We start from the raw sequence: 18781 nt of genomic DNA, 5'->3' as shown, positions 1-18781 counted from the left end.
TCATGTGCAACTCACTGGCATCATCTGGTGGCAAATCTATAACTTTCTCAGACGTTTTAATTATTATATTAAAGAGTGCTAAATCAAAAGTTTGTTATATGCAGCTTGTTGGTGACCAAAAACAGATGCTAAATTTTAGCTCTCACTCAGTAGAATCTTTTGTGAAGCATCAAAATAAACGATTTATATATAGGCTTTAAACTCAGGGTCCATCTCAAGAGTCACTTTTAGTCACATCATGTACTCATATTGGATGAACAGTTTAGCACACTGTTCTTTATGATTCCAATGATTTATTGAAGATGACTGCTAATCCATTTTCCAAGAACAGCATTTTTATCGGACTCAAGTTAAGTTACAGTTAAGTCATATCGTCTTGATTTATATGCAATACTTTATTATGTATACCACAAACAAGTGATTTTGTTTCACAAACAGGTGCTGGTCTACAATATTTTTTAACAGTAATTCTGACTCTCACCTAGCTATTTTAGTAACTGAACACTGCTATCAGCAGCAGATGGTTGTATCTAAAACGGTGTGTTTAGTTCAAAATATGTTATATATGAATCTGTATATAATCCATACTAAAAATAACAAACTTCAGATTCTACCAAAATAATTAGAAATATCGAAATTGTATATACATCGAGCTTTTACATTGATTAAGTTAAGTCTCATACTTGTAGGATGAATACGCCCGCTGTAATAAATATTGTATACTGTGGATGGCGCTAGGTGCGTTTAGCGTCTATGACAGTCCTCGAAAGAAATGCAGAATTGCACAGACTGGTGGCAAATGGCGCCGCAAGAATCGACAATCAGGTGACGTCAAAACGCCGCGAGAGCGATTAGAAATTAAACTTCTTTGTATGATTTTTTCATTGCTCTCGCGGTACTTTGACGTCATACGCCTAAGAATTGCTGTCACGTGGTTCCCGTTACTTTTGTCACCGATAGCTAAACAGGATTACATAAACGACCAATCACAGTGGTTTGAAATTACAGGATGCAGTTTATTTAATATCTTAACCTGTGTATTATTAGGTACAACTCATTTGAATTAATAGATTGTGTTTATTTAAGTACAAATGTTTTATGTTAAAATAAACTGAAACGCAGTGCTTCAACGGAAGATTTAGCAGACGCACCCCCTGGAGAAAAGTAAGTTTATGTCAATGTTACTGCGACCGACGTCTGCAAATATCCTAAAAATAACTTGAATGTTTTATAAAAAAAGCACATTTCGTCGACCAGCAACTGAAAAGATGAGTTTCTTTAAGTTAATGTCACAGAGGTTATGTAATCATTGTCGCAGATCTAATGTGCAAATATGTAAAGGTACATCTTGCGTAATATATTGGTAAGTTAACTGCAAAATCAGTTCGTGCTGCACTTGTAAACGTTTAATATTTTCCGGTGTTATTTTCTATCGCATTTCACGGTTACGGATCGGTTATCGTACCACTGTATCTTTGTTAAGTATATTTATTTTTTCAGTTTTGTTTTATATATGTTGTCATTTTTTTAAGTCTTTCTGTACAGTCTAGATTGATTTATCAGAATGTCTCGGGAGCAGCTGGCCGTTCAGCAGGCCAGGAAGGTTTTTATGACTGGAAGATCTAAACCCCTGGACTACAGAATTAAACAACTTAAAAACCTTAGTCGATTCATTACAGAGAAAGAAAAGGACATTACCGATGCACTGAAAAAAGACCTCCATAAGGTATATTTCCAAATCTTTAATTTATTGATTCATTTAGTCTACTTGCAATAAACATAATAGCTTTGTTTTGTCATAGAGTGAAAATGCAACACAGCTGTATGAGATCCTAGGTTTGGTGGGAGAAATCAATCTGGCGATCAGCAAGCTGGCAGAATGGGCAGCTCCACGGCCAGTGACCAAAAATCTTCTCACCATATCAGATGAGGTCTTCATACACCCAGAACCTCTCGGTGTAGTGCTTATCATTGGGGCCTGGAACTATCCAATAGCAGTTACCCTACAACCCCTTGTAGGTGCCATAGCTGCAGGAAATGCTTGTATATATATTTTCATGTTTAAAGGGTTAGTCAATTTTCTTAAAAAAAATCCAGATAATTTACTCAACACCACGTCATCCAAAATGTTAACGTCTTTTCGTTCCTAAGAAATTATGATTTTTGAGGAAAACATTCCAGGATTTTTCTCATTTTAATGGACTTTAATGGGCCCCAATACTTAACAGTTTTTTTCAAAGGAGTTTCAAAGGACTCTAAACGATCCTAAACGAGGCATAAGGGTCTTGTCTAGCAAAATGATTGTTATTTTTGACAAGAAAAATAAAAAATATGCACTTTTAACCACAACTTCTCATCTATCTCCGGTCCTGGGATGCGCCAGCACGACCTCATGCAATATGACATCACGTCAAGAGGTCACGGATGACGTATGCAAAACTACGCCTTTCCGAAAAGAGGACCGTTCCAACATTGTTGTATGTCGAATGATACTAATTAATGTCTTTGGGTCAGTTTATTGATTAAAATGGTCCACAAATGTGCGTTTCATATATGTAACACGTGACCTTTCTACGTCGCAATTGCGTGAGGTCGCGCCGGCGCCTCACAGGACCAGAGATAGACGAGAGTTTTTAAAAGTGCATATTTTTTGTTTTTCTTTTGTTTTCTTGTTTCCTATACATTGATTTATTTGTGGTGGCCCACCACAGAATCATCACTGGCCGCCACAAATAGAATTTTCATGATTGCCATTTACATTTTTATTTCACTATTTAAAACAGCTTAATTCGGCTTAAAATATAATTTGATATATAATACAGATCAAATACAGATACAGATCAAAAAGTAAAAGTGAAACATATTTCAGGTGCCAACACTAGATCAAACGCAAACACAACATGATGACGTCACATATATGCTAATTAGCGGGTGACATCATCACCACCACAGTCTCTCAAAATCCTGTGGGAAACACTGTCTTGTCAAAAATGACAATTGCTTCGCTAGATAAGACCTTTATGCCTCGTTTGGGATTGTTTAGAGCACTGGTTCTCAAACTGGGGCCAGGGGGGCCCCAGTTTTATGAGATTTTATAAAATACATTAATTTATCATGAATTCTGTGTAATTAAACCAAAAAATATAAGGCTGCTAACCAACAGCACTACTTTGAATAATTTTGTATGTTTTGTTTAATTAAAATGTTGCATTTTAGAACAAATTTGTCCTAAATTTTCTTTGGGGGGGCGCAAAGAAATGCACTGTACACAAGGGGGGCCGCATGCTAAAAAGTTTGAGAACCACTGGTTTAGAGTCCTTTGAAACTCTGTTGAAAAAACCTGTTAATTGTTGAGTTAAGTGTTGGGGTCCATTAAAGTCCATTAAAATGAGAAAAATCCTGGAATGTTTTCCTTAAAAAAAGCAATCTTCTCGACTGAACAAAGACAGACATCAACATTTTGTATGACATGGCGGTGACTAAATTATCTGGATTTTTTTAACAAAATGGACTAATCCTTTAATTTAAATTCTGTCTGTCTGTTATGTCACTAATTTACATCAAATTAAAAAGGCAGAGGTCTGACATAAAACCACCACAAATAGTCAATATGACTCATGCACTTGTTGATATCTTTGATGTTTTAGGAAATGCCGCAGTAGTGAAACCTTCAGAAGTCAGCTCTCACACAGCCAAAGTTATGGAGCTTCTGACTCACTACCTTGACCCTGTAATACTTTAGAGACATTCCCAACACTACCATCCTTAAAAATATTACCATCCTTAAAAATATTACCATCTTCCTACAATACTGGATTGATTCAGAATTTGGCTACACCAATAATCTGTTCATTATCTTTTATTCATGTGTTTAGGAGATGTATCCAGTGGTGACAGGAGGAGTACCAGAGACCCAAGAGCTACTGAAGCAGCGTTTCGACCACATCTTCTATACGGGGAACAGCACAGTGGGGAAACTGGTTATGGAGGCAGCAGCTCGTCATCTCACACCAGTAACTTTAGAATTGGGTGGGAAAAGCCCCTGTTATATTGATAAGAACTGTGACATTAAAATCGCCTGCCGGTAAGTTTGCTTGAAGCTATTAAAAATATGTTAATGTATACTAACAATGAATTGCTTTCCAATGTTTTTAAATCTCTAGTCGCATCACTTGGGGAAAGTTTGTCAACTGTGGTCAAACCTGCATTGCACCTGATTATATCCTCTGTGAACCCAGCATCCAGAATACAGTGATTAATGAGATCCAAAAATGCATCAAGGTCTTGTATTTAGTTATGCTTGCAAAAAGTTTATCAAAATAAACTTGAGTTTATGAGTTTATTAAGCTTTGAGACATACTGTCAGTTTTCTCTCTCCCCACACCATACATTTGTTACACTCTCATTCCCCTTATAGGGAGTTGTAACACATATCATTCACTTGTACAGGAGTTTTATACAAATGACCCCAAAGGCTTTGCAGACTACGGACGCATTATCAATCAACGCCACTTTAAGCGGATAATAGCACTTATTGAGGATAACACAGTTGCTATTGGAGGAGACAGTGATGAATCGGAGTGTTATATTGGTAAGTACCAAAGTTGTGTTTTTATATAAAATGTTTTATGCTTTTGTGACTTCTGCTGATTCATATACCTGTGTACTTCAGCTCCCACTGTTTTGAAGGATGTGAAATCACAATCCAAAGTGATGCAGGAAGAGATCTTTGGGCCAATTTTGCCCATCGTCCCTGTAAATGGTCTGAAGGAAGCCATTCAGTTCATTAATGAACGAGAAAAGCCATTGGCACTTTATGTTTTTTCTTCTAGTAATAAGGTAACAAAGTAATTTTCTATGGGATGCAATACATGATTATTTCATTATTCTGTGTTACTCCCAAGCTACATTAATTTTTTTGTCTTACAGGTCATCAAACAGATAATATCAGAAACATCCAGCGGAGCGGTCGTAGCCAATGACTGTCTGGTGCATTTCACCATAAGTGATTTGCCTTTTGGTGGTGTTGGTGAGTCTCATAGTTATTTTACTGCAAAGAGCCATTCTGATCATTGACAGTCACAGGAAATATAGGCGTATTGTTTCTTTCTTTTAGGAAATAGTGGAACTGGTTGCTACCATGGCAAATACACTTTTGACCAACTGAGTCACCTTCGGAGCTGTCTCATTAAAAAGCTAAACATGGAGATGGTCAATCAGATGCGTTACCCTCCTCACTCTGCAAAAAAGTTACACTGGGCTCGTATCCTTCTCTTGAAGCAAATAAATCTGGCCAGGTGGCGTCGGATGGCACAGGTTGTTATGCTTGCTGCACTGGCAACTTTTGTGGTGAAGGTAAGATGTTGTCAAATGAAGGACGTGGTAAAATCTAGTGATCAATTTGTAATGTTTTCTATAAGATATTCTACGTAAGGGATTGTGTGTAGGCAGGCGGTTATCGCAGAAATAAGCCCTGACAGTGTGATTAGAACGGAAGGGGCTTATTTCTTGATAACAGTCGGCTGACTGTACATTATCCCGCTTATTACACGGCTATTTACCTCATAAGTAAGGTAAGGAACATTAAATATTAGCTAATTTTTAAGGAATGCAGCCCTTCCGCAAGGAAAACTCGTTTATTTTTGTTTTTTAAGATAAGACGTTCAAATGTCATGAACACTATTTGGTTTAATCATTTGTAAATATAATGTCATATACACTCACCTAAAGGATTATTAGGAGCACCATACTAATACTGTGTTTGACCCCCTTTCGCCTTCAGAACTGCCTTAATTCTACGTGGCATTGATTCAACAAGGTGCTGAAAGCATTCTTTAGAAATGTTGGCCCATATTGATAGAATAGCATCTTACAGTTGATGGAGATTTGTGGGATGCACATCCAGGGCATGAAGCTCCCGTTCCACCACATCCCAAAGATGCTCTATTTGGTTGAGATCTGGTGACTGTGGGGGCCATTTTAGTACAGTGAACTGATTGTCATGTTCAAGAAACCAATTTAAAATGATTTGAGCTTTATGACATGGTGCATTATCCTGCTGAAAGTAGCCATCAGAGGATGAGTACATGGTGGTCATAAAGGGATGGACATGGTCAGAAACAATGCTCAGGTAGGTCGTGGCATTTAAACGATGCCCAATTGGCACTAAGGGGCCTAAAGTGTGCTAAGAAAACATCCCCCACACCATTACACCACCACCACCACAAACTCTACCATATGAATGTCTCAGAAATCGAGACTCATCAGACCAGGCAACATTTTTCCAGTCTACAACTGTCCAATTTTGGTGAGCTCGTGCAAACTGTAGCCTATTTTTCCTGTTTGTAGTGGAGATGAGTGGTACCCGGTGGGGTCTTCTGCTGTTGTAGCCCATCCGCCTCAAGGTTGTGCGTGTTGTGGCTTCACAAATGCTTTGCTGCATACCTCGGTTATTTCAGTCAAAGTTGCTCTTCTATCAGCTTGAATCAGTCGGCTCATTCTCCTCTGACCTCTAGCATCAACAAGGCATTTTCTCCCACAGGACTGCTAAATACTGGATGTTTTTCCCTTTTCACACTATTCTTTGTAAACCCTAGAAATGGTTGTGCGTGAAAATCCCAGTAACTGAGCAGATTGTGAAATACTCAGACCGGCACGTCTGGCACCAACATCCATGCCACGCTCAAAATTGCTTAAATCATCTTTCTTTCCCATTCTGACATTCAGTTTGAAGTTCAGGAGATTGTCTTGACCAGGACCACACCCCTAAATGCATTGAAGCAACTGCCATGTGATTGGTTGATTAGATAATTGCATTAATGAGAAATCTAACAGGTGTTCCTAATAATCCTTTAGCTGAGTGTATGTTATTAAAAAACATTTATATTTAATATTTGTTTAATATTAAACTGTACCGTTCAAAATGATTTGCAGCATCAGGGTTACTGTGTGTTATTAGTTTTGAGCTTATCTAGGATAACAAACCTGCAAAGTTGTGACTGGCCAATTAGAATCAAGCCTTCCAATGAGCCGTGTAATAAGTAAGGGATAATGTACAGCCAGCAACATCGCAAGATAAACCCCTTCAGGGTAAAAGGGGTCTTAATAACCTGTCCCTGTCGTGGTTTATTCTGCAATAACAACCGGCTGGATCATCCAAAAATTCCTTAGCAAGTATTTTACTTACATCCACAAATTACATGATTAATATTTATTTATACTTATATTCTGTTCCTTGATAAAGAACGTATCACCACCGAGGCTGTTTACATAACTCTCCACAAAGAGTCATGCTACGGTTACACTAGACATTTTGCTTCATTAAGTTTCAGACCAGAAACTCAAGCTCATGCGAAAAAAAAGTGCAATTTGGCAATATGTTGAACTGACCTGGGAAAGTTTTGTTACATGAAGCTGTAATCAGTAGATGATTTTATACTTCACAAGACCTTTGTCTTATAATGCAAAGAAATTTAATTGTATAGTTAAAAACGTTTTATTTAAATGGCTGCTATTCTGAGCACTGATAACATTGCACAGAATGTTTCTTTGTTTCTGTATAAACTGTAAAACAAGCCTTTGCCCTTTATAGATTTGATTGTTGTTAAATGACCATTATCATATGCCATCCACACAGATGACACATTTATAAAACTACTTCTTATTGTAAAGCATTTATTGCAATCTGATTTTTGTTGTCTTTTTATGTTACAGAGGTTTATGCGATGACTTGTGGAGCTGAGATTGTCTCTTTGGACCTGAAAAAAACACAATGTGATTTTAACGATTTTGATGTAGTATTTTGCTACACATTAGAGTTGTTAATACACCAATACCTAGCAAATGAAACTGTATATTTCATTTTTATAACAGCAAATTTTGTGCTGTAACAGCCTAAAACTAATAATTTACTCAGAACACAATTGTTTTTGTAATATTGCAAGGTGGTTTTCATTGGTCTGAACGAATATGAGCAACTGTGCATGGACACATAAAGAACTGTTTTAAACACTACTGAGTCAGTTGATATGCTGTAGATTAATTATTGAACATTATTTGTTAACAAAACTCAAAAAATGTATCAGTAATCAAATTATGGAAGTCAAATAGGGATGATTCCACTCATGCAAACATTGCATTATTACTCGGTTCTACCGAATACTTGGTCTATTGCTCAGTTGCATCATTTTGAGGTCTGTTATCTGTTATCTACGCTAATACAGGTACTACTCAATGTTTAATTTCTTAGCTGTCTTTTCTCATGCACGCTTTGAATTTGTTACAAATTAACTAATAAAATATTTTAAATCAGTTTTTGGATCAAGTTAATTACTCTTGTGGCAAGAACCCCTGAAATAAATGGGATAATACAGACAGTTACAAAACTGTTAGTTCTGGTCCTTGATTCTGATAGGTCAATGGCTGTGTTTTATTCATGATAAAGCAGCAACTGTCCATAGCAACAAATGTTCCTGTTCATGGTCAGGCACTATTGTTTTCCAGAGGATGGAAAGCACGAAAGAAGGTTTATTTTATACACTGTAAAAAATCCAACTTAAAAATGTTAATTCAACAAAGAAAATTAAGTAACTTGAACGAAGATTTTTTTTGTTGAAGGGCGTCAATTCATTATTTTGTGTTCACTGAATGAAAAAAGCATATTCATTCAGCTAACAAATATTATTTTGTTGACTGGACTTGGATGTATACGTTTTTGTCCAATTCGTTCACCTAAGGTGCCAAACTGAGTAATCTGAACAAGCAATAAAAAAACAATGATCAGAATAGTTCCCAGCATGCATTGCGACATGTTCACTTCTTTGGTTAATATTTACTAAAAAATGTTAAATGTTTGCTGGCTTTATTAATGTTGTTAATGTTAGTTATATGTTGTATTTAGAGTAATTTTGAAAGAATGATGTTTGTTCATTGTTACCATGATTGAGAAGTGTGTGTTCAGTGTAGAGGGCAGCACAGTGGGTTGGGGCGCATCATTGGTACCTTACAGCAAAAAAGGTCTCTGGTTTAAGCAAGGGCTAAGTCAGATACAGACTTTGTGTATGAGACCTTTCTGTGTACACTGCCACAGTCCAAAACATGTAGATTAGATTAATTTGGATATACTAAATACTCTTTACCCAACTTAGTCACTAGTTGAGTAAACATAGAAATTTGCTCATTATTAAAAAAGTCACACATTTTTATGACATTACCCTACACTTCAGCTTCTCATCAAATTTCCTGTCCAATCAAATGCTTTTTGGATGCTGAAGCGTCATTCCGTTACAGTATGTCTTTGCTGTACTGTGCCGTATGAAAAGCTATTGGTTATTTAAAAGGGGGGGGGGGTCTTCTCAATAGTTCCATTATGACTTTCTGTTTCGGTTAAACTGATGTCACCACAACAAATAATGCTTCACATTCCAAAGAATTTCAGTGGGCCTTTAAGGGGTCGTTCATATCACCTGTTTTCAAAAATGTGCTCCCGTGGCATCATCCATTGCTAAGGAACAATGAGCCGAGCTTTCCATGATGGTGAGGAAAACAGAATGCATGATCAGATTTTAATCAGTGATCTGCACCTCACATCAATCATAGTGATGTAATGCAACATATATTGAACTACGAATAAGAAAAACAGGCGTAGGCCTTCAGGTGTCCAGGTTAAGATAAGGGGGAGATGAGCGGGCACGTGCAAAAGATAATGTATGCAGCATCACTCATTTCGTGAGTAAAGTAGCCTATATCTTGCTATGCAATTAAATGGAGCAGATATTTTTCCTGTCCAACTAGCTTATGTGACATTGAATACCTCCATTCAAAAGTTTTAGGGTCAGTTTCATTTAGCTATTTATTGATTTTTTTCAACATATTAAATTTAATTTGTTAGCTTAGTGCAAAGTTTTAAAAAGCTACGATAAGAAAATATGTATTTACTGTTATAAAAAATTGAAAACACTGTTTATTTAAATAATATTATATGTTAAATAATAGAATTTAAATACAGTACATTTACAGGAATATTGTGCTTTTCTAATGTTAAAATAGCTCTGCAGCTTCTCGAAATGTCAGCCTCAGAAATGGCCCAAAGACTATTTGAGTTTGAGACCCCTTACCTAAACCGCGTCTGGATTCTTCGTGATAACTACGGCTGGATGTAGCGTTAACTTACATTATACATTACGTAACAGCTTTCATTAGTCAGTAACAACACTGTTTAATGTTTAACTGTGCCATTATCATCTTGTGCTGCATGTCTGTGTAAAAATCTTGACAAACTAAAACCTGACTTTATTGCGATTTTGTGTATCAAGTTAAATAAAATTGTTAAATTTTAATTTAATCAATTTTGTTTAAGACAGTTTACTAGACGCGCCGCTGTTTGACGGGCTCAATAAACTCAGTCAGCGTTTGTTTTGTCCCCTGCGTCACAGTTCCCGTGTATATAACTGCTCTGCAAATGGGGGCGTGAACAGTTACTGTACCATTCTCCAGTACCGCAGGTCGTGGCTGAAATCAAAGTGAGTATCAACAACTTGTTAACAACAACGTATGCTTATATACCTCACTGATTCAAGATAAAATCAAAATATTTCGTTTGAAAGAATTTTAACCTATTTAAACTTGATGTGTGTGTAACGTGTGATCGACTAACGTTACGCGTGAAGATGATTTAACGAAGTGATAAACGCTGGTGCTATTTATTTACCCACTGCTGGCTAAATGTGTTGTAAACAATAAACATATTGCAAATATATAGTTTGATTTCCTCAAAAACGCTGTTGAACTGATTCTGAAGCTAGGAAAGAGCACTTGGTAGACAATACCTAGTTCACTTTTTACAGTGTAATGTAGCTCAGAATATGTGTTTTACTCATTACCCAACTCTAAAAACTGTATAATTACTAATTATTATTTTTGATTAAACAAATGTATGATTCAGGTCTGAAAGGATGGATAAGGTAGTGAATGGAGTGAGAGAGGCATTCCAGTCAGGCAGATCCAGATCTCTGCAGTACCGAAAACAGCAGCTGAGAGCCCTATACAAACTCATCACTGAACGCCAAGCAGACATCGCAGATGCTCTGAAACAAGACATTAACAGGGTAAGTTACAACAGGAATATCTTATGATATATAAACGTCTATGATGTATATATACTGAAAGGTTATTGTAACTTTATGTTTACATGACAAGATGTAGTGAAAAACCTAAAAGTTTTTTCATTGCATTTATGAAACATTTTATGTACACACGACAACACTGTCAAAAAGATTTGCGCTTACACCAGCCTGATTTCACGAGAATTTGTACAAATTTTACAAGTTGGCTAATTTGTATGAATTCATACAAAGTTAATTGTGCAGAAATATACACTCACCTAAAGGATTATTAGGAACACCTTTTCAATTTCTCATTAATGCATTTATCTAATCAACCAGTCACATGGCAGTTGCTTCAATGCGTTTAGGGATGTGGTCCTGGTCAAGACAATCTCCTGAACTCCAAACTGAATGTCAGAATGGGAAAGAAAGGTGATTTAAGCAATTTTGAGCGTGGCATGGTTGTTGGTGCCAGACGAGTCGGTCTGAGTATTTCACAATCTGCTCACTTACTGGGATTTTCACGCACAACCATTTCTAGGGTTTACAAAGAATAGTGTGAAAAGGGAAAAACATCCAGTATTTAGCAGTCCTGTGGGAGAAAATGCCTTGTTGATGCTAGAGGTCAGAGGAGAATGGGACGACTGATTCAAGCTGATAGAAGAGCAACTTTGACTGAAATAACCGCTCGTTACAACCGAGGTATGAAGCAAAGCATTTGTGAAGCCACAACACGCACAACCTTGAGGCGGATGGGCTACAACAGCAGAAGACCCCACCGGGTACCACTCATCTCCACTACAAATAGGAAAAAGAGGGTAGAATTTGCACAAGCTCACCAAAAGCTTTGTGCCCTGGATGTGCATCCCACAAATCTCCATCAACTGCAAGATGCTATCCTTTCAATATGGGCCAACATTTCTAAAGAATGCTTTCAGCACCTTGTTGAATCAATGCCACGTAGAATTAAGGCAGTTCTGAAGGCGAAAGGGAGTCAAACACAGTATTAGTATGGTGTTCCTAATAATCCTTTAGGTGAGTGTATAATTATCATAAAAAACAATAACCAAACCCCAACCCTAAACAAAATATGTGCTCTTTAATACGAATTAGCCACCTCGTAAAATTCTTACGAATTGCCATGAGATAGAGTTGTTTACATAGATCCACGAAGACAACTAAAGTACTATTTACACCCGATTAGTATGCATCTGAGTTTTGTGTGGCCTTTTCTAACGGGATAAGCAAAGTGATTTTACTCAAATTTACTGGCTTATCTCTATGGATATGATGCTTTATGAGGCTTTGCGTAACACTGTCCCACGCAGCGCTGCGACACACGCTAAAAGGTATTTTATTTCTACATTGTCTCAGACGATGACGTGTGTTGTCCTGTGGCGGCTGCCATATAGGGTGACCATGCGTGCCATTCTCCCCGGACGCATCCTGGCCATGGTTTCGGGTTCGTCTCCCGGGGGTTGTATTTGTCGACCGCATACGTCATAGAGGATTATTATTATTATTACAGAAAAGCAACCGTTACATTTTAAGGTAAGAATGAAACTACGTTTGTATGTCTTATGTTTTTAACTGAATGGCGTATGCGGTCAACAAATACGACTACCGGAAGACGAACCCGAAATCATGGCCGGGATGCGTCCGGGAGGAATGGCACATATGGTCACCCTACTACCGTAGCTTCACTATGCATTTCGAAAGAGTGAGCTGTGGACTGAGCCGTTGGTTGCGATTCACAATCTCACCACTAGATGCCGCTAAAAGTCCTACAGTGCACTTTTAATAGAAGACAATCTCCATATGTGTGCTCTGACCAGGTTTCATAATTGGCCAGAATTTAAAAATCCTGTAGTGTGAGCCCGGCCTTACGTAGTTATGTAGAAGACGACAAGGCGTCATTATAAAAAACATGCGTTTTCAGGACCCCAAAACGCAGTTGTCATGTAAACGAACAGCCAAACTGCATTATGTAAACAGCCCCTATATTCAACAGAGTATGTTTGACTCTACACTATTTGAGTTTATCGGCCTTGAGAATGACATCAAGTTGGCGGAGAGTCATCTGGATGATTGGGCGGCCCCTCAGCCTGTGAGGAAGAACCTCGGCAATGCATTTGATGATGTTTACATAAAACCTGAACCTTTTGGTGTCGTGCTGATCATCGGTGCCTGGAATTATCCTTGGGCTCTGACCCTACAACCTCTCGTTGGAGCTATTGCAGCTGGTAGGCAGCGTGATCTTTTCTAAAAAATCTCTCTTTTTGGGAAACATCACCAACACAACATCATATGATTTTAACACCACTTCCTCTTTTTCTTTAGGCAATGCAGCTGTAGTGAAACCATCAGAGCTGAGTGAGCACTCTGCTAGACTTATGAATGAGCTGCTTCCTCAATATCTTGATAAGGTACATGACTTTAAACCTTAGTTTGTGTTCATTGGGAACTGCACCTTGTAAGGCCAGCGTTTATATATTTTAGGAGATGTATCGGGTTGTGACAGGAGGTGCTCCAGAGACCCAAGAGCTGCTGAAGGAGCGTTTCGACCACATCTTTTATACTGGGAACAGCACAGTGGGGAAACTGGTTATGGAGGCGGCTACTCGTCACCTCACACCAGTGATTTTAGAATTGGGTGGAAAAAGCCCCTGTTATATCGATAAGAACTGTGACATTGCTGTGGCATGCCGGTAGTGTGCTTTGCATGTTAAACGAAAAGCTGCAATCCGTAACAGAACAAACTCGACAGATATATTACTTGTTCAGATGACATTTTTCAGATAAATGTCTTTTAGGATGTACGTGTTGATGTATAATGACAGATCCACCCTGATGAGGTGATCACACACATCAGATTCATCCACGCAGAGTAGCCGGACGAAGAACGATGCACATCCAGAAAATCAGATAGCTGCAATTCTATATTTTAAACAGAGATGGCGATAGAGAGGAAAAATTTATGGATTGCAGCGCCAGCTTTTAAAATAAATTTTTTTGCATGACAACTGAAAGCAGGATAATAATGATGCAAAAATTGTATAATGTTTATCAGACGAATAACTTGGGGGAAGTTCATGAATAGCGGCCAGAGCTGCATTGCGCCTGACTACATCCTGTGTGAGCCAAGCATCCAAGACAGGATCATTGAAGAGATTCGAAACACACTGCGGGTGTGTAGGCTACTCTGTTTTTTAGGATGTTATAGAGTATAATCACATTGATTATATATGACTTCAATTCTAAACTAATTCTAGGAGTTCTACCGAGAGGATGCAAAAAATTCTCCAGATTATTGTCGTATCATTAACACACATCACTTTGATAGAGTGATGGCTTTGATGGAGGGATGTACAATTGCTTTCGGAGGAGAGAATGATAGGTCACAGTGTTATATAGGTAACTTAATTTAAATGAATTCTGACTACTTTATTACAAATAGGGATATCTATCGGTTGTGAAAACATGCTTTTTCTCTTCTTCAACAGCTCCTACAGTTCTGCGTGATGTTTTGCCTCATTACAGAATCATGCAGGAAGAAATCTTTGGACCTGTACTGCCGATAATTACTGTTAATGATTTAAGTGAGGCTATAAATTTTATCAACAAAAAGGAAAAGCCTTTGGCACTCTATGTGTTCTCCTCTGATAAAAAGGTACTTTTATTATGTATTAGATTTTTTTTAGCCAAGAACAGAATATTTTGATTCAACCCTTATTTTTATTCGTCTATTTAGGTAATTAAGCGAATGTTGACAGAAACCTCAAGCGGAGGAGTGGCTGTTAATGATGTCATGATCCACTACACTGTCAATTCCTTACCTTTTGGAGGTGTAGGTAAGCCAACCAATGAGAAATCACCCAATTCAATTGCCAACAGATCATTGCTAATATTAGTAAGGACTTATTTAGGCAAGGCAAGTTTTTTTATATTACACATTTTTATTATTCAGTGTGCTGTACATAGAAATGATTTACATAGACAGAAAAGGTGCAAAAAATAAAAATTAATAAAAATAAAAGTAAAATGAAGAAATGAAAAATCACAAGAGAAAAAACAAAGATACACTAGATATTAAAGTTTGAAGACAAACTTTATGTTGGCTTGACAAAGCCTGGCCTGAAGGTTTAAAAAGGTTTGACAGAAGTTTAGTTTATTAGGCTATCTGGCTGTTAGTATGTTTAAGTATGAAGCTTTTAAACATAAAGCTAACATAATTTAGCATAAGCTAGCCCGATTTAGCATAACGCTAACATGAAGCTAGCATGATTTACCATGAAGTTAGCATAAATGAAGCTAACATGATTTAGCATTAAGCTAGCGTGATTTATCTTAAAGTTAGCATGAAGCTAACATGTTTAAAAGTCTCTACGATGTTCTGATGCAGAGATATAAGGCTCTGTTTATTCAGTTGCTAGGGTACTAAATTTGGTTGCTAAGCAGAACATTGGCATCCCATAGTGATTAAACTAAAAGCCACAAGTAAAGCTTTGTCAAGCCAACATAATAAGCTTTTAAAATAAAAATAGGAATAAGGTAATAATTTATTTATTATTATAAAAACTCCGATGTTTCATCGGACGCACGTGCGCTGACGCGATACACGTCTGGATCCGAACTTTACTTCCGGTTTCTTTTTTTAATGGTCTGACTAGTTGCTAAACTGATCTCTTGAACAAATGCCTCGTCGAAAATAACAAATGTTTTTGTTTACTAGGTAATCTGTGTTTTTTTTTGCTTGTTATATAAATAAACTACGTTTAAAGAACTTTGTTGTTATTTTTATTCTTAGCGGAGTTTACCGGAAGTTACGTGCGGACCACGACAGCCGCTTGTTTATGTTGTTACTGCTGACACCGTCTATATATGAAAAACTATATAAATATACATTTTCTCCAATGGCAACTTGTCTCAGGCATCTGTATACAGTACATCTTCATTGTCTCTCTCTTTCTGTAATAGGAAACAGCGGAATGGGGAGATATCATGGAAGACACACATTCGACCAGCTGAGTCACCATCGTGCATGTGTTATTAAATCTTTTGCTTTGGAGGGTTTTAATGACGCCCGCTATCCCCCACTAACAGCAGCCCGATTGGGCAGAGCTAAACTTGCCCTGCAGAATCGCTTGTGCAGTTGTAGTGCCATGTGCGTTTGGGCAGTCATCTCCACCATGGTGGCCATCGGTCTGCTCGTTGCCTTACTGGTTGTACTGCTATAGGTAAAAGATTTTACTGCATAATATGCATATAGGTATTGTTAATTTATTGGTTCTAAATGATTAGCAGCACACATCCCCATGGTTTGTTTGCCACCTTACAGCTACATATTGATTGTTTTTTTTCTAAGCAAGATTGTTAAGAATCAAGGGTGTTAGAAGCTGGTTATACTGTGTGCCTAATAGGATCGTAGGGAAGAAAATCTACAAAAAGCTAAATGTTTTTGTACTCCATATACTGTTCAATTATTAATCAGGTTATAGACCATCTATTGAGTAAGTAAAGGAAATAAAACTATTTTTTTAAGGCATGTGGTTAAACTTTTTGTAACAGATCGTCAACTTGGTTAATAAGTATTTGCCAACTGACTGGATTAAGCTTTGCTTCATTACTCAAGAATTTCTCTAACAATGCACGATTGTTCATAATCATTGTCCCCTCCCTTCACAGAAGACTTTGATGTAAAGCCCCTCCAGATGCCTCTGCCTATATGACTACTGTTCGTCAAGTGTGTCATTGTATTAATAAATCATTCGGATATGACTATATAGTAAAATATGCATGTACAATATGCGTGAGTACACTGTAAACACACAATATGTTTTATATTGGTACTTTTTAAAACCCAGTTTAATAAGGCTAGTTAAAAAAGCTCTTTCTGCTTAGGTAGAAATTTGCAGCAGATGAACTGGTGAAAAGTGCACGATATGACAAATCTGAATTTACACGGTAGTATTATTTCTGCTGTGTATAAGTAACAAGGGCTACCATTGTTCTCAAACTTTCTCAACTGGGTGACCTTATAGAGAACATAAGGGTTTTTGTATACACTTGTTTTGACAAACTTTATAATCATTTATAACTATTATAATCTTTATTATAATTTCACTTTATTAGCATTAACATGGTTTACTTTTGTTTATTTGCAACTTAACAAAGTTGATTAAAAGAATAACGATCAAAATGATATTATAGTATAGATTGATAGTAGGGGTGAGCGGGGCACAAACTAACGCGGGGTTAATTTTAACGCAGCTACTTTACATATTTAAACAGGGCAGAGCAATCTGTGCTTTTGGTCTTTTTCTCTTACTGTCAGAAGATGATCTTCTGTGAATTTGTGACAAGTTTTGATGTTTTTTTGGTTAAGATATTGAACAAAGACTGTTTTGGAGGCATAAAAGTAAATTTCTTCATCTTAAGTTTTTTTCGATTTCTGAGTTGGGTGTTTAAGTCACCAAATCCAACCTTATATTATTTTAATCACTGTCTTGTTACCTAAAACATAACACCATTTTGAAACATGTCAGCAACTCCTAGTAATTGATAGCTGGGATTGAAATCATTTTTACACGGCGGGGTTAGTTGTAACACAGTGTTACAATTATAGCCTCAAGTATACAATGATAATGAAATGAAAACAATGTAAATACTATTCATCAAAATGATAACTGTTAATACAATATCAGGGGAAATAACTGACAATTATGATTTTTTGTTTCAATCTTGCCCTTTCAAAAAAAAACTATACGCATTGATGTATAATACAAAGATGGTCAGATGAAGGATTATGGATGGATAGATATCCACACATTCATTTATTATAGGCAGATTGAAATATCCACTTTTAGTGTATAGACAGAATTGTATTGAATTATTTGTCTTTTAACCAAATTTTCTAGCAGGTGTTACAAAGAACAAACCCTCTGTTTGTTACAGTTAACCCCACCTATGGGGTAAGTTGTAACGTTTGCACTCATGTCACTTTTGATGTAATTGTACGATAACGGTAGGACCCACAAACAAACTTTAAGCGTTCATGTGCAGCAGAGATGTGTATGTTGATTTTGTAAAAAAAATATTTATATAAAAAAAATTTTAATGATCGAGCCAAAACCAAAAAGTGTTAGGTTGTGCCTCACTCTCCCCTACATACAAAGTATATAGATTCAGTTTTGTTTCTTAAACATTAAATTTTATTTATAACGTAATTTTTTTTGCTTTTATATCTGACACATAGCAAAGCAACTTTGCTTTTGTAGTTTTCCCATTCTTATTAATTTAACGGTTTTGTAAATCGCATAATTGAAACCAACCATAAATGTGACATCACTTGACACTGTTTTTTTTATTTCTTATCTACAATGCAACTGCCTTCAATATTCAGCAGGTGGCGCCCTCTTACAGCCTAAAATGTCTTATGAAACCTTGGTTATACACATTTTTATGATGCCGAGCTAAGTCTCAAAAGTAATTTCCTCACACAACTGCTCCCAACATTAGTCTGCAAACACATTTAATGTTTTGATATTGTGCTGTGGAAGATACTGAACGACGCTATAGAGAAAAAATACTCTACTATATTAAATTCAGTATTTGCTGCTTTTTAGTACACAGTGGTTCTCAAACTGGGGGACGGGGCCCCCAGGGGGGCCGCGAGATGG

General features: G+C 37.0%; 2 protein-coding genes across 4 annotated transcripts; both read left to right on the top strand.

Moving 5' to 3' along the window:
* Nucleotides 1-991: 991 nt before the first annotated feature.
* Nucleotides 992-8311, top strand: aldh3a2a (aldehyde dehydrogenase 3 family, member A2a). Of its 3 annotated transcripts, none has more exons than XM_073863002.1 (11): nt 992-1164; nt 1551-1726; nt 1803-2041; nt 3655-3730; nt 3876-4084; nt 4164-4281; nt 4450-4591; nt 4673-4839; nt 4930-5029; nt 5117-5355; nt 7714-8311. In XM_073863002.1, exons 2-11 carry the CDS (start codon nt 1565-1567, stop codon nt 7726-7728), a joined length of 1467 nt encoding a protein of 488 aa, XP_073719103.1. In that variant the 5' UTR covers nt 992-1164; nt 1551-1564; the 3' UTR covers nt 7729-8311. The 3 variants fall into 3 exon arrangements, with proteins under 3 accessions (XP_073719103.1, XP_073719101.1, XP_073719102.1); XM_073863000.1 differs by having other exon boundaries at nt 1533-1726; XM_073863001.1 differs by lacking the exon at nt 992-1164 and adding an exon at nt 1238-1363 and having other exon boundaries at nt 1533-1726.
* A 2052-nt stretch (nt 8312-10363) lies between these two features.
* aldh3a1 (aldehyde dehydrogenase 3 family, member A1) lies at nt 10364-16893 on the top strand. The gene is made up of 11 exons (XM_055196347.2): nt 10364-10520; nt 10943-11105; nt 13114-13345; nt 13443-13528; nt 13602-13810; nt 14173-14290; nt 14375-14516; nt 14606-14772; nt 14854-14953; nt 16080-16339; nt 16788-16893. The coding sequence occupies exons 2-10, from the start codon at nt 10953-10955 to the stop codon at nt 16337-16339; spliced, it is 1467 nt and encodes a 488-aa protein (XP_055052322.2). The 5' UTR covers nt 10364-10520; nt 10943-10952; the 3' UTR covers nt 16788-16893.
* The last annotated feature ends 1888 nt before the right edge of the window (nt 16894-18781 follow it).

Source organism: Misgurnus anguillicaudatus, chromosome 24 (genome assembly GCF_027580225.2).
Source record: "Misgurnus anguillicaudatus chromosome 24, ASM2758022v2, whole genome shotgun sequence".
In the NCBI taxonomy this organism is placed as follows: Eukaryota; Metazoa; Chordata; class Actinopteri; order Cypriniformes; family Cobitidae; genus Misgurnus; species Misgurnus anguillicaudatus.
This window is presented reverse-complemented; position numbering and strand designations above follow the sequence as displayed.